Raw genomic sequence first — 23,561 nt, forward strand, 5'->3', positions numbered from 1 at the left:
TTATACTGTAACTTTCACAAAGCATCTCCTTAAAAGTCCTGTCCTTGTACAAAATGCATCAAAGAGACGGTGGAGGCTGGGAAATTTTTGAGGTTGAATTTGGATTTGCATCTTCAAGGGTCTCTTTGAGCCCGAAGTCTGAGGTGCCAGAGACTGCCCTGTCCTCCCTGCTTCTACCAGCTTCACTCTCCTGGGTCCTTTTGCCTCCCCCCGCCCCACACTTGGGTGGTTTTTTTGGTTCTTTATGAGGTTCCCACACATTGTGGCATGTATCGTCGAAAATACACGAGCGACCTAGTGTAACTGTGTGTGAGCATCCTATGGTGAGGATGTAATGAAAAAGATCTTGCTTAAAAAGCGATAATTAAGATTCAGTCTTCGGTTTTTTCTTCCTCCTCTTTTTCTCGTTAAGTCTGGAGGTTTTATTTTTGTTAGCATGCGTTCCCTTGTCCTTTTACATGTATTTAGGAAAGCCACAACTCTCTTTCTTGTTCTTCTTGCTTCCGTTCTCTCTTATTAGTTGAGCAATGTGTTATGTTTCCCCTTTTCCTTCTCTGTGTCCCCGATTCCCGCCTCATCCCCTCTGTCAGAGCATCCATCAACGTGGTGTCGATCACAGCTGCGGCGGCTTCTCTTTCATCTTCTTCCCACCGCCAGAGCGAGGGAGGGAGAGGGAGAGGCGGAAAAGAGGTGGGGGAGGAGACTGGCGGAGGAAGGAGGGGGGTGGGTGGGAAGGGAACAGGAGAAGAGACACTTAGATGATGGAGTTAAACCGCTGGGGCAGAGTTTCTTGTCAATTTCACGCGGGCAAAGCGTGCCTCTCGTGGGTTACAAGAAACGCCGGGTCCTTCCATCCCTAGCCAAGTTGCCTGAATCTTCTCCCTAGGCGCGCGCGCACGCACGCACGGACACACACACACACACACACACACATATACACAAACACACCCCCCCCAAACCTAGGACTCGTCCTACAGGCTCTGGGAAAAGAAAAAAAAAAAAAGTCCTCAATCACCACCTCCTTCTCGCCGGCCCCCTCCCCCCCACCTCAGCGGGCAGCCAAGGAGAGCTGGAGGCGGGGGAGGGGAAGGGGAGGAGAAGCGACGCAAGTGGGCAGCTTTTCAGCGCCGGCGAGGCGCGGGAGGAGGAGAGGCGGCGGGGAGGCGCAGCCGCTCACCTGCGGGGCAGGGCGCGGAGGAGGGACCAGGCTGCGCGCTCTGCCGCGAAGAAGCTGGGACGCATCCGCGGCCCCGCACGCGGCTAAGCTCCGGGCGTCTCCCACCCCCCGGCCGGGGGAACCGGAGGGGTACAGCTCTTTGACAAGCGGCCCGGCGGAGGCGTGGAGAGCAGCGAGCAAAAGAGCGAGCGAGCCAGACTGAAGAAACTCGAGCCGGGAACAAAGAGGAGTCGGGTTGTGTGTGTGTGTGAGTGTGTGTGTGCCGGCTCCAGCTCCCGGCAGAATCTTTTGGGTCCGAGGTCCCTGCTGTGACGCCCGGAGACCCAGTAGTGCCCTCCACTGCCGACTCCCTGCGCTCGCCGGCACAAACTTTATTCTTGGCAAACTTCTTCTCTTTCTCTTCCCCTCCTCCTCCGCCCCCCACCTTCTCCTCCGGCAGATTGAATGCGCCTGGAGAAGGAAAACCGAAGCGAAAGGGAAGGAAATCAGAAGCTTTGAAACGGACATCTCCAACCCGGGTGGCTTTTTTTTTTTTTTTTAAATCTTCCAGGAAGTGGACATTTCATTATCTTCTGATTCTGCTTACACCGTCTCTACTGGGGTAAACGGGGCCGTTTTGCCCAGCTCGCTCCTTTTCTCGGGAAACAAACTCCTGGATCGTCATCCAGGGAAGCTAAGGTGGAGAGATCTGCGAAGAGTCGCACCGACAGACCCTCCCGTGCACTTTGGAGAGTCGAATCTCCTCCAGAACCGGCGTCCTCCGCGCGCAGACCCCGGAGACACCGGGGGCGTGGGGCGGCCGCCCTGGCAGCCTAGCCTAGCGCGCGGCACAGACGCCCCCAGAGGCGCCGGCCGCCGCGGTCCTCGCCGCCCTGTGTTGTTCGGCCTCGGGGACGGGCGCCGGCATCGGTCTCCGCCGAGTGGGAAGGCGCGGGCGGCCACCAGGGCTCGGGTGCCGCTGCAGCAGCTCCGGCTGCCGGCTGCCAGCCCGGCGCTCTCCAGCCCGGCTTCCGCCCGCTCTACTCCCTGACGCATCCTTCCAATTCTCCTTTTCCTCTCCCCCTTTTCGTTGATCCCTTCTCTTTTCTGCTGTTGCCTGGGGTGCTCCCCCCGCGGAGCGGAGATTATACAGTGGTCGGGATGCCCCAACTCTCCGGGGCAGGCGGCGGCGGTGGGGGGGACCCGGAACTCTGCGCCACGGACGAGATGATCCCCTTCAAGGACGAGGGCGATCCTCAGAAGGAGAAGATCTTCGCCGAGATCAGTCACCCTGAAGAGGAAGGTGACTTAGCCGACATCAAGTCTTCCTTGGTTAACGAATCCGAAATCATCCCGGCGAGCAACGGACACGAGGTGAGCTGGCCGCTGCCCTATCCCTGAGAGGCGTGCCGGATCCCGGGAAAGAGCCGAGGGAGGAAGGGAGGGAAGGCGCCGGGCATCCCGAGTCCCGGGTAGGTCTGCTGGGAGCGGGATGGGGGGTGGCTGGGCTTCTGGTCAGCGTTCTTCCTGTGTGTGGGGTGGAGGGGTGTGCAGGGAAGCGTCCAAGTGTATCAGTTTTGGCGTTCGGTGACTAAACCGTTGGTTTGCGGCCAGGAGAACCTGCGCTTAACCCATTGACGTTTCGCCTTCGGCCTTTTTGGTGGGGTTCAGGGGGTGCGGTGCATTAAGGCGAGGATGTCTGAACAGCGCTCCTGAGAAGTTCTTCCGTAGGACGGAAAACAAAGTGCACCCGCTATCTCTCGGTAGATGTCTGCAAAAGTGCGTACACCACCAAAGGCTTAGGTACAGACGAGCAGAGCCGCAGGGAGAGAGGAAGGGGTGGCGGGCCCAACTGCCGCCGAGTGGGGCTAGCGCGGGGCCCGCCCGCGGAGGGGGCGCGCGCCCGGGCGGCGGGGGCGGTGCGGAGCTGGGTCCTCGCGGCCGCCGGGCCAGCTGCCGGAGCCGTGGGCGCGCCGAGCTGAGCCACCCCAGGAGGGCTCTCTCACTACCGGCTGGTTTTCCCCATCCATCGCCACTTAAAGGGGAAAAAAAGCAAGCTTAAGTTTGGGCCCGAATCAGGCCTTAAATCTATGCAGAAGAAGGGCGAGTCAGAGAGAGGCAGCGGAAGCCAGGGCACCCACTCAGGGGAGGGTGGAAAGCGCTTATCAGATCTCTTGGCCCGCTGCGGGCGATAGCGTTGGTAACCCGAGTAGAGTAAATAGAGACACGTGGGTGCTGGCGAGAGCAAGCCGCGAGCGGGACCTCGCGGAAGGGCTATTTCAGGCCTCGCGGAGAGCTTCAGAGGTGGGGGAGGCGGATGGACCCTGATACCGGACACTCCACTGGCCACCGTTGTTCAACAACTGGGAGACGCTTTGGAGGAAATCCGGTAGAAAAGTCCTGACACTCAAATGGTTTCACCAACGCTTTTTCCCTCCAAAGAAATTTGGAGGGTATATTCTTTTTCCTTAAATGGCATCCTTCTGCCCCCAAAAAGAAAGCCTGTGGTTTTGGGGGCGGAGACATTTTGTGTTTTAAACAGCAAGCTTAAGAGCACCTCAGAATTACCTTCTTTATCCAATGGCAGGGGTGAGTAACGCGTTTTGGAAGGCCCAGGGCCTGGTTCCTGAGGAAAACATTGGGATGTTCTCTCTACCCTGAATCTTTCATCTCAACATGCCAACTTAGGGGGGAAACTGGGGTTGCCCAGAGCATACCTAACTACACTTAAAAGATTTGTGACTGTGTATTGGGCGGGGAGAGGAGGTCACTGGGAGGACACATGTCCAAGGAACCAAATAGCCTCTGAAACACTTGAGGCCAAACTCAAATTTGTAGAACAGCCTTTTCAAATTTCTGCCCGTTTTCCTTGCCCTTCCTTTTTCTATAAATAAATCTGCCACCCACTTCACATTTTCTACGAGTTTTTGCCTTGGGGAGAAGGGCGCTGCGTTTGAAGCCCCAGAACTCAGGTATTAGGGCTCTGTTAATCTTTGCTGGTGATAAGTGGGCATGGGGCAAACCCAAGGAAGATGGTGAAGGGGTAATACCACCGATTTGCACGTGGTTGAGTCTGGGTGGATGGTGGTTACCAGAGCTGATATTAGCTGGGCTACCTTTTAGTTGTCTGTAGCTCGACTCTCAAGTTTTCCTCCTTTAACCACAGAATAGTTCACTTTTCTCTTGTAAGCTCGCACTGACAGCCATGGGGTAGCTTAGGAGCAGTGGAGCTCCTGCTGTGATTGGTTTGGGACAATTGCCTAAGACCCCCGGCTTGTGAGTCATGGGCTTGTTTTTATTTAAAATGTCATTTTCAGTTGCAAGATGATATTTCAGCCTCCTTTTAATCAGCTCTGACTGAAGTAAATAGTGGTTGAAGAAGCTATCGAAGTGAACAAGCCCCGCAACTCAAATTCCTATCATGTTAGGTGTCCAAGCATTCTTGATGTGTTTTAGTAAACAGTGGTCAGAACAGCGAGTGGATTGTTGACAAGTTTGTTTCAGTTATTATTGTTGTTTGTAGTTTCTAGTACTGTAGAGGTAGTTTTCAGGAACACACTGAAAAGGTTTCCCAGGACTCAGTCCGAGCCTGCCCTCTTAGATCAATAAAGCAGGTAGACTGAGTTGCATCTAATCCCCCTCTTTTGAGTTACCAGTGGATATGCGGTTATATCATCATTGTCACAAACTCTAAAGCAATTTTCTTTCTTTTGGGGGTGGGGATTTGTGCTGGTAGGTGGCCAGACAAGCACAAACCTCTCAGGAGTCATACCATGACAAGGCCAGAGAACATCCTGATGATGGTAAGATACTAATTCTACTTTTCCCAACTTTATTATTTAACATGTACAATTTGTGAATATTGGTACATTTTGCTATTTTTATTTGCATCCAAGAAACTCGAAGCAGATTTAATAAGATTGTGCCCATTGTTTGAGCAAAATGGTAAAGAAAACCCAGAAAACTTATTGCTTACCTCTAATACATATTTCCATAATTATAAAACTGAATGAGTTAAGGGCCTTTGAATTTCCTTTGGCTTCCAGATTCTTTATGGAAGAGAAATGTCTGTAATGAGTATTTTTCTTTTCCTCATTTTCCCTAATATTCTAATTGTCATAGATCTTTAGTATTTTTTTTTTTCATGCATTTTTACAAAGAGTGACAGTCTATACCGATTTATTTTCCAACAGGAATAGTTTCAAGTGGGCCTTCATTTGTTTGCTGTTTCTTGTTTTAGTGAGAAGGCAGGCACTATATGCGCAGACTAAATATAACTCAATAAAGAATAATCTAATATGTGAAAATATAACACTTTAATCTTGAAGTTAAGAACTATGCATATGAAACATGATGGATTTTCTCCCTATTTCTGATGCTTGCTCAAAACTGTAAAAATCCTGTATATATTTTTTGAGACTTAAGGAGAACTCCTTGTGACTTTTAAAAGAATCTGTGATCTATAGGGTTCCCTTGTCGAACAGCCTGCATTTCTGTTCTCCTTTAATTACTTACAATTGGCCTGACCAGAATGAAGGGTTCGCACATACATGTCAGCCAGGGGAAGAAAGGAAGAGAACTATAATATCAAGCTTCCTTCTGAGCTACAAAGTAGATACACAGATAAAAGGGAAGAAATGTATACACTGAACACACACACGCAAACACACTTTTCTTTGGCAGTGTAACATAAATGTAGCACATAAAATGAAGTCTCCTGGAGTTAACCCTTCATAAATTTGGGTAGTTGCCCATATGCTAGACACAACTTGCTCCATCAGTAAAATCTAGAAATTTTCCAGAAATCCAGAAGTACAGGTAGAATTTTTGAGTTTGCCTATAAAGTGGAGCGTAACTTTAAGTGTATAAATATATATCTGTGTGTATAGCTGAATAGTCTAGTGTATTTATATTATAGGTTTGTATGCCTTTTTTCATGTGTCTGTATTTCTTAGTCCAGTTAGTTAGTATTAGAGCAAATTAACTTAGATGGATAACACTTATTTTGTAAAAACACCAGTCAGTAGTGGAAGTAAATTGAACCACATGTTTTTAAAACATCTGGTTCACTGCTAAGCCATTTAAGAGAGTAAATACTGTCAATATAAAATAGAGCATAATAACCCAGTTATAATATTTTGTAAACAAATCTTTTATGTAAAGTCTGTAGTACAACTATTAACTTTTCAATGAAAAATACAGTGCTATAAAAGGAAGTCAAAGCATTATTGATTGTTCTTTGCCTTCTCTTAGGAAAGCATCCAGATGGAGGTCTCTACAGTAAGGGACCCTCTTATTCGAGTTATTCTGGATACATAATGATGCCAAATATGAATAATGACCCATACATGTCAAATGGATCTCTTTCGCCACCCATCCCAAGAACAGTGAGTAACATGCTGATGTTGCAAATTATTTTCAGAAGTGCTAATTAATTTGTATTTTTGACAAAATGTTTGTTTTTTTAAACTTACCGGAAATGCTCTCATTATATATGACCAGTTGTTGCTAAATAAGACATGCTATAAGGAATGACTGCCTTAAAATGGTGCTACTTTTTGATATTTTGACTTTCGGATATTAGCTTTTGGTTTATTGGTTAAGATGAATAAAAAAACATCATGAACTATCATGATGTCAAGTGAATTTAAATCTACAAACTCATGATTTTATGAATATTATGCTTTCTACTCTGATGAGAGAGAGAAATTGATTTAATCTTACAATTAACTAAGTGGTCTATGGCTTTCACTGCCGGTAAGCTATGTAGAATCAGAATTCCTTTGGCTCACTTGGAACTGAACATTGGGAATGTTACTTCAGCTTTTAAAACAGTGTCTCATTTTATTGTGTTAGCTAATGTTTCTTTAAAATCAGTTTAGGTGTAGGGGAGCAATGAGCTATTTTTACTTTATTGTCAGTTGCTAAGAAGTATAGCTTGAAAATAACTCTTAATGAAAAAAAATTTTTTAAGTGGTGGCTCAGTTAACTTTTAAGTTCTAAAAATGTAGAGGCATTATAACGGCCTTATACATTATGGTTAACATGGAAACCTCAATGTATATAGTCAGAAGACATCCAAGGGGTAACTTGTTTAGTACGTGAATGTGAAATAGAGTTTTCCCTGAGGTTCATCTGTTTGGAGGTAGTGGTGGATTTTTGCTGATCCATCAATATATTTACCTACTTTCTGGGCCTCACTCCCCCTGTGCCACCCAAACCCCAGTGCAAAACATATTTGTTTGGGTCTTGGGGATGATGTTTCAGTCTAACTGGCCCTCCTGCGAGTCAAATCTAGGATCATAAAATGGAACCTGTATCTTTGCCCTATTAGCCCAGTGCTTTCACCAAGTGAAAAGAAAAGAAATCAGTGGAAGGCATCTGGGGCAAGTACTGTCACTGATATCTCAGTGGACAGAATCTGGGAACCATGCAATACTCCAAAGTAGAAAAGAGAAATATTTCCTAATCAGTCATGAACAAATAAAGAGTATTTGCGGTTATCTTGATTATCTGTGGCCCTCAGCTGTTGAAGAGATCGATCTAGGAAATATGACCACTTTTGGGGGGGCACTGTGATTTAAAAGTTATTTTTTCCCATGAATTTCAAAAAGATATTTGACCTCTTTAAGTAGGGAATAAGAGTTTTCCAATTTTCACATAGAAGCTAAAATGGAGATCTAGGAAATCTTATGATGGTTGTTATAGGAAATAGTGATTTCACATTTTATTTTAAAAGGCTTTTCAAATATTTAATGATAGAAATGTGTGTGTGGTACATATGAATCTCTTACCTAAAAAGTGAATGAACTAATAAAAGCAAATACAGTTTTTAACATTTAGAGACCACCCAGATAAATGCTTTTGAGTTTTAAAATTTGTAGGAGACTTTGTTTCTATTGAATTAGATATGCATGCATATCAGATAATTTAAAGTTGGGCTATTTTTTTCTTGTTGATGTTTTGAAGGGGTCGGGGAAGGAGACTATATTTTAGATAAGAAATAACTGAAGATTTTTGCTGAAGGCTTCTTAGAATATAACAAATAATCTTTCCAACAAATCAAGCTATAGTCTCTGACTTGGTAACAATAGAAAATAGCCACTAAAATAATCTTACACTTTTAGGCTGTGAACACAGTTAATGCTTCATAAGTATTTGTGGAATTTGTTCTTCAGTTCAGCCAGTTCTTCTTTCAAGGCAATAATTTTTTTAAAGTCAATAGAATAAAAATCTATTGTTATTTATATTGTTATTCCCAAGGATATTGAAAATTAAGCTGCTCTTCCTCTTTAAACCAGCCTTTTCCCCTAGCCCCTCAGTATACTAATCATTTTACATTGATAGAATGGAAAGTATTTATTGTTAGTGTATATATTAAAATTTTGAGGTCAGTGAATTGAACAGTCATTCATTGTTTAGGAAAGATTTGTGGCCAGAATAAATGTTGGTGGGGGTAGTGTAGAGGAAAGGGGTGTGGTTAGGAAACAGTTACCTTCCCCTCCTATCTGCTGCTTTGCTTTTATTCTGTTCCATTTTAGAACACTTTTATTTTAGGCACCTTTTCTTGCCAGTATTCTGCAGTTTGCCCAATTCCAGAAGCTTTGCAGTTTTAACCACAAGACTATGTTCAATTTTTCTCTTTTAGGGTCCAGCCGAAGTGGGTCGCAGTCTTTGGTTTTTAATATGTAACAGCTGTTTTTAATGCTAAGCCCCAAAGCACTTTAACCGGAAGGCAACCCCTCCTCTTCACCCCAACCACACTTGTGCCTCTTGCTCTTTAACTCTGTTCTTAGCAGGACTGAGTGTTTGTGCAGCGGACATCCACAGTGATAGGTTTGCATCCAGGGTGTCAGGAGCAGGGTGACCATTTGTGTTTGGACTTAGGGTGGGAGCAGTCCCCTGTCAGCCCTGTGGCTTGGATTTGCATCACAAACAACCCCTTGTTTACTGTATCTGCTGCCCTCAGGTGTTAGGATTAGAATAACATCTGGGGGATGGTGATGAGGGAAAACCCAACTGCCCCTTGCCCACACAGAATCTTCTGTTTGCTTGTAACCTTAGATAATGCAGAGAATACCAGCCATGGCCAACTGGCACGCACAGAAGTGTTTCTGCTGGTAGCTCGTTTTAACAATCCCGTATGCATTTGCTCTTTTTAAGACAAACACTGACATACATTTGCTCACACAGCCCTTACTCATGACCTAAATATAGAGTTACCTGCACAGGAGAACCACTTTTGCCATTCAAGCTGTTTTTTTCCCCCATCTGAAGGAAAATTTTAATTGGCTAATTACATCCTTCCAGAACTGGAATTCTTAGAGGTGTGTCTATACTAGAAATCTTGTGAATGGGTGTCTCATAGAATTTGAAATAAGAATTCTTGTTCAGATAAATGAGGCAGGCCTAGCAAGAAAGCACCTATAATAATAACATGTTTGGTGTCAGTGTGAATTCTTAAAGCACAGTAAACCTTGGCTTGGGATGGTCATTTTCACTGAGTGTGAGAAGATGCGGTAGCCTCTTAAATATTTCAGAGCAAGGGCCCTGGAGAGTTTATTAAAAGCATACTCCCAAGACCTTCTTTCTCTGAGTCTCATTTATGAAAATCCTTGGAGGCCAATGGCGATGTCTTAAAACGGACTACATAGTTGGTTGTCTCCTGTGCTGGGTCCTGGCCCTTGTGTGCCTGAAAGCCGTGAGACAGTGAGCTTGGCTGCCTTTACATAGTGAAAGTTCCCATTGGCCTCACGCACTGTGGTTATTCGTCTTAGGTGTCAAACTTCCATTTGTCCCTCAAGCAACCCAAATGTTTAACACCTCTGAAGAGAAACGTCTTGGTTCTCTTCGGCTGCTCAGGGAAGGAACAGCAGCAGACTCAGTGCAGGAAGCGACAGCAGACGTTGCTGCTCGGCTCACACCAACCGCAGCGACACCTGGGCAGGAGTGTTGCTGACTGCGTCGTTGGCTTCTTTGTGATCTTTCTCAGGATGGATTTTCAGGTGGGAAAGGAAGATGTCTGTGTTTGAATTTCATCATCTTTTCTTATTTTTAGTAGATTTATTTTTCTTGTTTTTGCTCTCAAAATGCTTCAGGGTTCTTTTATAATTGTTTTGAGCAACTCACTTCTGTGGTATGGTTTTTACCTGGAGGGGGGTCAACATTTTGACGTCTAATGAGCAGAATTATCCCTCTTAGAACTTTGTCTTAACCTGCCCCCACCAGCTTCTACCCACGTTTGTGTTTGCTTACAGTTAAAATTAGATTTTTGTCATCGTTCACATCTGGAATTAAGGAACTAAGTGAACATATCTGATCAGTAAGGCAACACTTACCCATCTGTCTCTCACACTACTGCATAGCTTTGAAAACAGTCACAGAAATAGTCATCGATGGGAAGACAATGACTTACTAACTCTGTGCAGAGAGACTCTGGCTCATATTTTCAGCAGAATTTTTAAGTGTCTTTTCACTTTCCTTGAGGAGCTATCTCATGTGACTTACTGATTAATGATTTAAAATTTCCTACTATAAGTTGTCTACTTTTTGAAGCTAAGTACATGAAATTTTCCTGTTTACCTTAAGTTCAGGAGAAGTTAAATTTTAGAAAGTGTATTCTATCTCAGATTTGAATGCAATCTCAAGAGGATATGTGGGAAAGCTCCTCAGAGCCCCAGACTCTTCTGTTTGATTCGTCTTAATTGTATGGCTACAAAGTAGGGAAAGGACCACAGTCAGAATAATTGGAAGTGAGTGCCATTCCCCCTTCAGATAATTTAGGTATCTTATGACTGACTGGCATGCTAATTCAAGTGTCCCAGGTGCCATGCTGACATGACCTTTCAGGAGTTGATATTGCCTTGCATGACTGGTACGGCAGAAAGTGTGATCCTTAGTCAGATAGGTTTTTTTGAAGTGACCCTTGAAATTTCTTGTTCATTCATAAAGGCATGAGAACAACCCAGGTTCACTAAAACAAGACTGTTAAGCCAACTTGCAGAAAATCTTGCTCTTTGAAGTTCCCCTCCCCCTGCCCGCATGCAGGTCCTCAGCTTGGTCTCATCAATCCCATTATTTTGATCCATTTCTCTCTTGCAGACAGACTTGTGTAATTCTAACAGGAAACCTCAGGACCTCATAAATGGCTCTGTCTGGACGTCAACTTGTGACCTCACATGTATTCTTCATAATATCAACTGAGGAATTTTTTACAACTCTTGAGTCTTGTTTTTAACTGATCCTGTTAGTTCTTTAGGCAGAACTGTTTTTGATGTATGTGACTGACATTTTTTTAAGCAATGGGATCATTCCATTCCTCTCTGACTCCCCTTGCTCCTCATTTGCATATTATAGATAGAATTTTATAAAACTGATTTCCCTTTGATTTCAAGATTAACTTGAAATTTAAAGAGAAAATATGCCAGCACTGTCCTTGTGCAAGCAGAAAGGCACATATATTTGATTCCAAGGCAAAAGTAGAACTCAGCATTATGTAGGTGCTGCTGTTGTGGAACTGAATGTTTTTTTAAAGAAGATACTCATTTCAAACTTGTATCTTAAATTTATCACTTAAGTGACCATGCCAGACTGATCCAGTCTGTAGAAAGCTAATATTGTAGCAGTTGAGAGGCTTGGTAATGCTTTGTACTGTCCCAGCAGGTTCTTACTCAATTATTTTTTTTTAACTCTCAGCTTTATAACCAGACACACCCTCAGACACTTCGTTTAGGCCTCAATTCTTACGAGATTTTAGCTATATGTATTGTACCAGCCATTGGACTTTATTTAAATAATTTTAAAAATATATTTTAGATTGATGATCACTTTTTAAACATTAATTGTGACCTTATGAAGTTTCTGTGGGAACTGTCGACTCTGCTATATGAGGGGTGGATAAAGGGAAGGTGCTATAATTTAAAAAGAGGAGTGGCTCTAGCGAAGTTTTAATTTTCTGTTATTATTGTCAGCTTCTGTATGAAATAGTTACCAAAACTGTTAAAAGCTGACATACAAAGGTATTTTTATAAGTCTTTTTTTAAAAAAAAATCCTGAACATTTTTGCAATAAAGCCTATCCAGCTGCAAATGATAATTGATCAGTTAATCAGAGATTACTGATGAACTTTGAGTTAGTTATGTGTTAGGAAAGCACAGAATAGACACTTCAGTAGATTTGCTGAATAAATAACATACTAGAAAATTTTCATGTATGGTTTTCACATATGTCCAAAGGATCTGTCTTTATTCAGCCAAATCCTATATGAAAATCTGAAGGTGTCTACTAAATAATCCTTAGTGTTTTATTATTGTACTTTTTTTGATTTGTTGCATCAGTGAAAAAAAAAACAAACCATTTAAACCATGTCTTTAATGAAGAAGTCAGAGTCATTGCTTGCAGAATGTCAAGTTTCTGAGTAATAGCTGAAAACAGTCAGCTGGAGAGCTCCCTGCTAGAGTGAAAAAGAATGGGACTGGGTCCTCATTTGAGGACTGATCCTGAGACGTACTTATCTTTACTTAGGTCCTGGAAACCTAATTGAACAAGAAGAGATGATGTAAATGCTTTTTTTCAGAAGGGTACTTGAGACGGAAATGAAGTCATAATAAAAAGAAAACTATCTTCAATTATGTTGCAGTATCATATGGTTAATGCTTCTCAATTCATTTTTATTCTTTCCCAGATAGAAAGGATATTTCTTTTCTCAGTAACAGGTGACGTATTTTGAGACACTAAAAAATTCTGCATGTGTTTTCTAAATACGTGTAGTAGCAGCGGTGCTGACTTTTCTAGACCAGTATGTGTTGTAAATTGATTATATCCTTTGGGAATACGGAGACCAAAATTTTTGAGTCTTTATTAGGTGGAGGTAGGCAGTCCCTTGTGAAGGCTGAGCTTGTGGAGGAGGGAAGTCCTGGGCAAGATGTCAATAGATTCGGGGCCTAGTCCCATGTCCATCACTCGCCATCACTCTCCGAGAGCCTTGGACCTCTGTCAGCCTCTGTTTCCTTGTTTATCGTGAGGCATATTAATGTCTGGCTTGCTTACCTTATATGGTTGGTGTGCAATTCAGATGGCACAGACCCTGCGAAAGCACTCCATTTTCTAGCCAAGGAAGCAAAGCACAAGTCTCATCCCAGTCTGGTAGGAATCCTGCCATAAAAGGTGCTTGACTGTATTTAGGAAGCTCCTGAGAAAGGGGAGAAATTTTTGTTTCTTACAGTGTCACCATGCTGACTTAGAATCTGGATGACTGGGTAAAGGCCTTGCAATAACCTTAAGAAAATATCTGTGTAAATAAAAGTTTTGGGGAGACAGCTTTCTTCTCCTGGGCTCTTTTTTCTCTCCTAGTTGTTAGGAGAGCATCATTTCTTCTACTAAGGGAATGAGATGCATGAGCGAACAGATTTCTAAATTAAAGATTTGTTAAAATTCTTACATCCTTCTGTTATTTGGTATGAAATTGCCAGGTGACTCTTAAGTCCTTGGATTGGGGTAATAATTGATTTTTATTTAGGAGACTTTTTTTCCTTAATCCTTTGAGAGCTGGGATTCTTCTTCCCACTGCGAACAATCTATAGAGAAGAGATTTAAGAACGTCTTGTGAATGTAGAGGACGACAGGCGAGCTATTTTTCTTTCCCCTTGGAAATTTCTTCTGACTTAAGTCTTTCTTGCTTTCCTGGCACCTAAAAAAATCAGGTCCAAGGGGATAGGCTGGCCGGGCAGCAAGGAGAAATCAGTGCTTTTCTAGTCTCATTGGAAAATTCCAGCTTCCATCCTTTCAAGACTTTTCTTTTTCTCTCAGTAAAATTCAATGAATGTTAAATATATATATCAATGTAGAGTTAGCTTTCTCCAGTTTTAAACATTATATATTATGCCTTGTAATAATTATGAACACATAGCTTCCTGGCACTGTAGTTCATATGACTTGGACCAAGGCAAAAACGTATTGTGATCTTACCTCAAGTGTGTCAAACTTTGTCTTAGACTCCAAAACTTAGATTTTTTTTTTTTTAAGTCTGAAACAAACCCAGCAGTACCAAAGTAAAAATTTTTACCAGAGTAAAAAATGTTTACTGTTTACTATAACTGGGCTAAGCAGCTAAATAGCTGACAGGGTTAGGAAAAGAATCGAGTCTCCAAGACGTTGCTTGAATTGGTTTTTACTCAGTTTTTTGGTGTAAGTAAAAAGTTTAAAATTAAAACTCAAATTCTTTTGAAAGGGAGAACAATTAACTTTTTTTTTTTTAAGTATTCCCATGTGCCAGGTACTGAGCTAGGCAGTTTGCACAAATGAAAACTGTGGCTGGGTGTAGTAATCTCCATGCTAGAGATAACAGCCCATCCTCAGGGGCAGTAGTAACCTACTTCAGTTTAGTGAGCAACCGAGTCATGGCTGTTCCCTTTCTAAGATCTGAAGACTTGTTAATTGTCATTTAAAATACCCAACCATTACTGCCTTTTGGAACATAAAACACTGATTAAATGAATCATATGTTGATTAAAATATAAAACCCAAAATTATTACTTTGAAGATTTTGTTGGCAGTTTCTTTTCAGTAATACTTAGCTATTTTTTATGAAAATAAAAAGAAAATACTTTCATTTAAAAAAGCAGTACACTAGAAAACTCAGATGACCAAAAGGAATAACAATTATTAAATTCCTAGGATCCTGCTGTCAGAGATGGTTGTTAAAGCTCACCATGCAGCCTTTTAGACCACTTCCTGTGCACATTTAGAAATACATGTAAACATACATAAATATATATGTTATATACTCATGGCCATGGAAGCATAATATGCCATTTTTTCCTGCTTGTTTTCCCACCAGTATGCAGTGGATATCTTTTTTACTCTTCTGTAATAACATTTTTAATGATGCCTAATGTATTGCCTCGGAGAAGGCAATGGCACCCTACTCCAGTACTCTTGCCTGGAAAATCCCATGGACGGAGGAGCCTGGTAGGCTGCAGTCCATGGGGTCTCAAAGAGTTGGACACGACCGAGCAACTACACTTTCACTTTTTACTTTCATGCATTGAAGCAGGAAATGGCAACCCACTCCAGTGTTCTTGCCTGGAGAATCCCAGGGACAGGGGAGCCTCGTGGGCTTCCATTTATGGGGTCACACAGAGTCAGACATGACTGAAGCGACTTAGCAGCAGCAGCAGCAATGTATTGCCTAATTTATTTATAATCAGTCTTTTGTTGGTAAGACATTTAGATAGTATCACTTTTTTTACCTCTATCTTAAGCAACATTTGATGGAGTGCGTATTTTCTAAGTACGTCTTTGCACACATTCTGTTTCTTTGAAATGAATTACTAGAAGTGGAATTGTATAGTCAAAGGCAGTGCACCTTTTGAAGTGAGGGACGGGGGTAACCCAACAATGTGATTTAACCCTAAAAAAGTTTTAAAGTCAGTATTTAGAAGTATAATTAGATTACGTTCACATTTGGTTATGGTTGATGTTTTGAGGCCTTCTTCCAGTCAAGAATCAGTCCAGCAGGAGACAAGGAGCTGGACAGATGGGGAGCAGAATATGAGCTTCATTATTAATCAGGCTGGATGGAGAAAGTGGCCTGAACCACGACACAAGTTTGGACTTCCTTTGACTTCCGCATGTTGAACACCACTAAGTCACAGGCCTCCCCAACAGGAGCAGGGAATTTACCTCCAGTGGAACTGGAGACAAGAACAAACTCATGTTGGGGGCAAGCTGGCCCCAAAAGAGAACAAAGGGTCAGTCTGTCCTTGCTCGGTTCTTCCTCCAAATCGCCAGATATGAGTCGCCCTCCCTTGTGGAAAGTGAATGAGGGTGTGGGAGAGACAAAGGCTACAGCTACTGCCGAGAAGCTTAAGGAGGAGGGGACAATGAGAGCGTGGTTATCCCCTGAGTCACGATCACTGACAGACCAATGCCCATGGCCAGTAGTGGTGAGGTGCGTGCGTACACGATGGGAGCTGCCGCAGAGCACTGCTGTTGGAGTCAGAAAGGTCTAGAGCTCGGTGTCTGCTGCTGACCTGTGACCAGAAGGTCTAGAGCTCGGTGTCTGCTGCTTACTCTCTGAACCTTGGTTTCTTAACCTGTAGCATAGACTGCCACTTCTTCTACTGATACTGACAAAGGTACAGTATAGGGTACTCTGCATTAGTAACAGTGTTTATGGAAGGCAGGCCAACTGCATCCGAGTTTACTGGTGTTCTTATTAAAAAGGCACATATGTAGGCCCCCCTGCAAATGTCCTGAACCGCAGGCTGCAGGTCGGCCATGCGTGGGCACTTTAACCCAGGCACTTCAGTGATTCTTACCTAAAATAAGGTTTAGAAAAATAATGACCAGGTAGACTTTCAGTAAATTAACTGAGGTTCCGATATCATGAGTGACTCGTGGCAGCAGTCAGGCGCTATGGCCCCAAAGCTCACTCTCCGCCACTCAGCCCTATCCCTCAGGGAGACCCCTGGGACTCTGTTCGTGGAGACCTCCAGGGTTTTGTACCCTTCCTCCACTGACTGCAGAATGAAAGCCACGTTCTTTTCAAAGCTTTCTGCAATCTGGGCTCATCTACCTTTCCAGCCTTGCCTCCTTACCCTGCAGCTTACAGTTAAGCTACATTTCCACACCTGACTCCTATCACTTTCCCAAATTCTGGTCTTCGGGTTGTTATGGCTTGCTCTCCCTGGAATGCCCTGTTTTTTCTTCCTGCTGGCTTAGTCTTGTTCGTCCCTGAAGATCTGGGCTACATGGTATCTCCTCCAGGACGCTCCTCCTGATTTTACCACCAGCTAAGACTCTGCTGTCTCCTGGCGGGCTCCCACAGAACCTTCTTCATAACTGTTATCACTGCTTACAGTCGTCGTCGTCTGTGTCTGTCTGTCTCACTCACTGTTAGTTCTTTTAGACAGGGAGCTTCTCTTACTCATCTCTGTGCTCACAACCAGTTATACTACTTGGCAAAGAGCAAATTAGTCCACAGATATTTGTGGAATATATAGAGCAAAGCTTTTTAAAATGTATTAATGTAGAGCAGTAACAGCAGATATCAACCTATATTTAAATGGAGAGTCTTTAACAAAATACAGACTAATACAGAATCACATACCTGAAATTGAGCTCAGAAATGATCTGAACATGAAGTATATAGTCCATGGACTAGACATTAGCTGTTAGTTTTGAGTATTTAGTAAATGTCAGGACCTGTTCTGAGCACTTAATGTATATTAGATGATTTAATCTTCACAGTAACCCTGTGATATCCCGAATAGCCCTATTCTACAGATGAGGACACTGAGGCATAGGGATCGTACAAGTGGTTAAAGGACCACTGTAAAACTAGACCAAGAAATGCTCGGTCAGATAAAGAAGGTAATTTGGCAGGATCACACAGCTAGTAAGTAGTGGTACCATGCTTGGACCAGACTTTGACCCTCACTGCAGATGCGTTGGAGAAGGAAATGGCAACCCACTCCAGTGTTCTTGGCTGGAGAATCCCAGGGACGGAGGAGCCTGGTGGACTTCGTCTGTGAGGTCGCACAGAGTTGGACACGACTGAAGCAACTTAGCAGCAGCAGCAGGATGCTTTCTGCAACTTCAGCTATCACTGCCGTCACTGGCACTCAGAAGATGCTAGATGATTGTTGAATCAATGTATTTTTCATCAGGAAGATGTAAAAGATTTTTAACTTATTTGTTGTTCAGTAGCTCAGTTGTGTCCGACTCTATGTGACCCTGTGGACTGCAGCATGCCAGGCTTTCCTATCCTTCACCATCTCCCAGAGCTTGTTCAAACTCATGTCCATTGGGTCAGTGATGCCATCCAACCATCTCATCCTCTGTCGCCCCCTTCTCCTCCTGCCTTCTAGCTTTCCCAGCATCAGGACTTTTCCCATGTGTTGACTCTTCAATCATGTGGCCAAAGTATTGGAGCTTCAGCATCAGTCCTTCCAATGAATATTCAGGGTTGATTTCCTTTAGGATTGACTGGTTTGATCTCCTTGCTGTCCAAGGGATTCTTCAACAGTCTTCTCCAGCACCACAGTTCGAAGGCATCAATTCTTTGGCACTCAGCCCTTTTTATTGTCCAGCTCTCACATTCTACATGACTACTGGAAAAACTATAGCTTTCACTATACCGACCTTTGTAGGCAGAATAATGTCTCTTCTTTTTAATGTGCTGTCTAGGTTTGTCATTGCTTTTTTTTTCAAGGATCTTTTAATTCCATGGCGGCAGTCACCATCTGCAGTGATTTTGGAGCCCAGGAAAACAAAGTCTCTCACTGTTTCCATTGTTTCCCTATCTATTGGCCATGAAGTGATGGGGCTGGATGCCATGATCTTAGTTTTCTGAATGTTGAGTTTTAAGCCAGCTTTTTCATCTCCTCTTTCACCTTCATCAAGAGACTCTTTAATTCCTCTTTGCTTTCTACCATAAGGCTGGTGTCATCTGCATATATGAGGTTATTGATATTTCTCCTGGTAATCTTGATTCCTGCTTGTGCTTCATCCAGCCCGGCATTTTGCATGATGTACTCTGCATAAAAGTTAAATAAGCGGGGTGGCAATATTCAGCCTTGACTACTCCTTTCCCAATTTTGATGTCCATTGTTCCATGTCAGATTCTAACTGTTGTTTCTTGGTTTGCATACAGGTTTCTCAGAAGGCAGGTAAGGTAGTCTGGTATTCCCGTATCTTTAAGAATTTACAGTTCGTTGTGATCTACACAGTCAAAGGCTTTACAGTAGTCAATGAAGCAGAAGTAGATGTTTTTCTGGAATTTTGTAGCTTTTTCTGTTATCAAGTGGATGTTGGCAGTTTGATCTCTGGTTCCTCTGCATATTCTAAATCCAACTTCAACATCTGGAAGTTCTTGATTCATGTACTGTTGAAGCCTAGCTTGGAGAATTTTGAGCATTACCTTGCTAGCATGTGAAATGAGTCAGTTGTGCAGTAGTTTGAGCATTCTTTGGCATTTCCCTTCTTTGGGATTGGAATGAAAACTGACCTTTTCCAGTCCTGTGGCCACTGATGAGTTTTCCAGATTTGCTGCATATTGAATGCAGCACTTTAACCTATAGAGGGTTTGTGAACAGAAAAAATGTATGAAATTATAAATGTCTTTAACATTATTTTTGGTAGTAATAACTATGGTGCTAGTCAAAAGTGCTCATGTTTAAGGCAACAAGTTAGATGCAGTGAAGAGAGGGGAAACTGGAGGAGATACAAAACAGATGGAGAAAGTTCTGGCCTGATAATAGAGGGGCAGTGTTAGTGGAAACAATAAATTTAGAAAGAGGAGCAAGTTTTAGGACAGACATTCATGAGTTTGACTTAAGGACTATTCTATGTTTTCTTTTCTATGTTAAGAAAACAAAAAATTAACCCATATCTGCAACCCAGCATTTTACATTATGGACATCGTTTTGGTCTATAATTTATCTAAGTCAGCCATGCCTCACAAGTATCACTTCACTTCCTCTAATGCTGCCTGAACCTTGTTTAGAAGCCTCTGTGTGATTATAAAAAATAGAAGTGCATACTGACCACAGGTGAGGGAGGAATAGTATTAATATACTACTGTATAATATCTAATGAATTCACTTTACCTGCATTTTTCTTATTAAATACTCACTATATCACTATGAAAGGAACACTACCAGGTTTCCCATCTTTTCATTCAAGATAGTGACACACACACAGCTTACATTGTTTACTGTAGTCTCAGAGTTTAGTAAGTGGTAGAACTTGGATTCAAAGCCACAGACCCATTTTATAAACTCATTCCTCCCTCTAAAGAATAACCCTTAGTGTCAATAAATTACATTGAAGATTAAAAACATCTGTTATATTTGTGTTTTGTTAAACACTGTAAGTGGTTCGGCTTAAATAAGTTCTCAGGATACTTGAAAATTGTCTTCAGGTTTAGTCAACACATAATCATGTAATTGTTCAATGTGTTCTTGAAAATTCCCAGGAAATATTTGTTTGTTGGGTGTATCAGCCACATTTTGATAAATGCTTAATTTTTATGGGAATTCCTATAACTTAATTCTAGGGCCCCAGTGTCCACAAATCTTAAGGACTCAATAGAGTAATCAAATAGCAGTGTGGCCAGAAGTTTTTGTCATTTTTGGAATCTCCTTGGCGAATGATGTTGCCACCTTATTCCATAAGAACTGAGTAGTATTGGCAAAAATCTGCTGCCAAAGAGTGTTCTTTGCACAATAAGCAATTAAACTGTGGTAGGTGCTTTGTTTCTAGGAGCTGTTTGTAGTGATTTTTGTGGTATCATGATATTAGGTTACGTAAGAGAAATTAGCTTAGAATTAACTGGAATTGTGATCATTCCTGAGAAGTTACAACAGTGGGTTTCCTTAAAAAAAAAATCGTTTTTGGCAAGAAGATAATTATTAGAAACAATCTTCTTTCTCTCAAAAGGAAATGCCTTTGTTGTTGTTTTAAGGTAATATATATATTTTTAAAGTTAGGGGAAAATTCATTAAAGAACAGAAAAAAAATGCAAGTGCCTTCTGTCACTCATATAATGGTTTCATTTATGTTTTTCTTAAAATTTTCTTTCTCCAACTCTACATATAATACAAATTTTTTTTTTAATAAGAGGGCTCATAAGGTTACTGTTAAAATTTTTCATCAAAAATATGTTGTTGCTCATCTTCCCATATGAATGAGTAAAGATCTATATCATCATCTGTTGCCATGACTGGATACTACCGAGTTATAAGTTTATTGATTTTATCCTCAATTATGGGTGCTCTTTGTTTTTCTTATTTTGAACAATGCTAAAATAAAACCTTGTTAAAAATACATATTTATAATCTATTTTTATAAGTTATACAGAATTAAATAGATTATAGAAATAAGCCTATTTAAATAGACTTCAGGTAAATGTGTTTTTGCGTATTTATGTTTATCTGAATCACTGGATCATATCTTTCTTGATTTATGTGAGCTTTTTATGTATAAATATATATATGGCTCAGCAGATAAAGAATCTGCCTGCAGTGCAGGAGACAGAGGAGACATGGGTTCAGCTCCCTGGGTCAAGAAGATCCCCTGGAGAAGGAAATGGTGACCGCTCCATTATTCTTGTCTGAAAAATCCCATGGACAGAGAAGTTTGGTGGGCTATAGGCCAGGGGGTCACAAAAAAGTCAGACGTAACTAAGCAAATAACACATGTTTATAGATAAAGCATATTAACCATTTTGATAACAAGAAAATGCCTTCCAGCATTAGCTTGGCTCATTTCATGTACTTTATTTCAGAAGAAAGACCCTCTTTTGACTCTTGTAGGATGGTACAGGAACCAGAGAAAACATTTTATTTCCTTTCACTATCAGAAGTTACCTGTCATAGCAGTCTCTGAATTAGCCTTCAAGTCTAGGGTTAAGCGAGTTTCCTGGTAGGATGAAGACAAACACCAAAGAATGTTTATTTGAGGAATGATTTCTCATTCATCTCATAAATATTCACTGAAGGTACTTATTTTGAAAGTCATTGTGCTGAGCCCATTGTTAGTATATGACAGCAGTTCCTGAAGACAGTATTTGTATGTGCCAGCCTTTCTCGATCTGCTTTCAGTTCAGTATGGACCATCAGAAATATGATAGAGAGTATTTGATTTACTTGTTTTAAAATGGTTATGGAGATAGTTCTATTTGGGTTGGGCCAGGAGAGTTGCTTTAATAAATACTTTTTTAAATTAAAAGGTTATGCATAGTAAGTAATCTAAGACTTACTTAAGAAAGCAATAATTTATAGAGCATTTTGTTTTATTTATTTTTAATGTAAAATAAGTTAGGACATTCATCATAAAGCATTTTAAATTGGCAAGTTTATCAACATGGCTGCCAAGTTAACTGATGGTTGGTAAGAACCAAGGCTAGGAGTCAGACCTCCTCTGTGCAGTTGTTGGTACTGTGTCTCTGTTTCATTAGCACCATCACCAGGAACCTTTACATTTACTCTGTGTACTCTCTAACCACATTTTAAAGAGTTATTTTCAGACTTGACCACAATTAGAATTAGGGAAACAGGATCTCAGGAAGGTAGACAAATTTACCTTTGGTTATATCACGTAGGGCTCAGAACACATGCCCTGGGTCTCGAATGCCTGAACCCAACCCAGGATCAGCTCCTTGCCGGCTGTCCAGTGGGCAGATTACCTTTACCTCTCTGTCTCTCTCTTTACTCACAGTTTGAAGATTTTCCTAATAGTTGGAAACACAGCAGGAAACTATTGCTTTGGAAATGGTGTTACTTAGTTATCACATATATTAAATATTTGGTCAAGGTCCATGGCAGGGAATCTACCTGCTAGGAATAGGTATCAGGATAGACCTGTGAATTAAAGGCCTGGGGATGTTTGTTTTCATGTCTTCCATACTATTTATTAAATAATTCTAAACTAAAATAATTCTGAACTAAAACCACATTTAAATAATGTAAAATCTTATTAACTAGATTTTTGAGGCAGTCTCATGTATCTGATTGGGGAAATTAGTAAATTTTTCAAAAGGAAATGTTTCTTCCCAAGATGGAAAGAACAAGAAAAATGTGAGATTTAGCCTACAACTGAGAAACTGGTTCATAATTCAGGGACATGTGAGGTGTGTATGTAATGTTTATTGGTTGTCTGAATAGTTTCTGAATAAATTCTGTAATGTGTATGCAATGAGAAATTTGAAAATAGTTGGCTACTTGAGGAAAAATAAATTTTAAAAGGCTTTTAATTTTTTCTTTAAGTTCTGTTGCTAATTTCATGGGAACTGGGCGGGGGTAGTATTGACAAGAAGTTAGGCAAGGCATTTATTGGCTATTGGTCTTTGAAGGAGCTCCTAACATTTTCGAGTCTTGGTTTTCTTGTCTAGAAGTGGTAACAAGTGAGGATGGCATGGACTGAGCGAGGCACTGTCACATCCATGTGCTTACTTTGTCTGAAAGCCCCTGGGCTTCTGGGTGCTAGACCCCTGAGCTGCATCATATTCGCATCTCTCTCTCGCACTGCTTTATCAATATTGACAGCATCAGAACCAACACCAGTGCTTTGGCAAAGGAGTTTTCCTGTTCTAGGAGTACAGGAAGGTCTGATGGTATGAGAACTGGAGAAAACTGACCCAGTACTGCTTTTGCCTGGCTCTGGGAAGGCATCCTGTTGTCCATTAGTAAGTTCTGGGAGCACCCCCAGTGCAGACTAACCATACAAATGAGATCTGGGCATCTAATTTGGATAGTTCCATGCAGTTGAGTTGCTGATTGTTAAAGGTCTGTCTTCAGAGAACCAACTCATACCTCTTTCTGCTTTTCCTTTTCTCACAGCCCAATATATTCCTAGAATTCCTTGCCCACAGTTATCACCCAGACACTGCACTTCATAAGTA

General features: G+C 41.8%; 1 protein-coding gene across 2 annotated transcripts in view; it reads left to right on the forward strand.

Moving 5' to 3' along the window:
* The first annotated feature begins 2,317 nt into the window (after positions 1 to 2,317).
* LEF1 (lymphoid enhancer binding factor 1) overlaps positions 2,318 to 23,561 on the forward strand; it is a 120,235-nt gene continuing 98,991 nt past the window's right edge. For both annotated transcript variants that reach the window (XM_068974891.1, XM_068974889.1), the window contains exons 1-3: positions 2,318 to 2,530; positions 4,893 to 4,959; positions 6,410 to 6,543. In XM_068974891.1, coding sequence (XP_068830992.1) covers positions 2,318 to 2,530; positions 4,893 to 4,959; positions 6,410 to 6,543 — 414 coding nt within the window. The remainder of the gene's footprint in view (positions 2,531 to 4,892; positions 4,960 to 6,409; positions 6,544 to 23,561) is intronic.

Source organism: Capricornis sumatraensis, chromosome 7 (genome assembly GCF_032405125.1).
Source record: "Capricornis sumatraensis isolate serow.1 chromosome 7, serow.2, whole genome shotgun sequence".
NCBI classification, from domain to species: domain Eukaryota; kingdom Metazoa; phylum Chordata; class Mammalia; order Artiodactyla; family Bovidae; genus Capricornis; species Capricornis sumatraensis.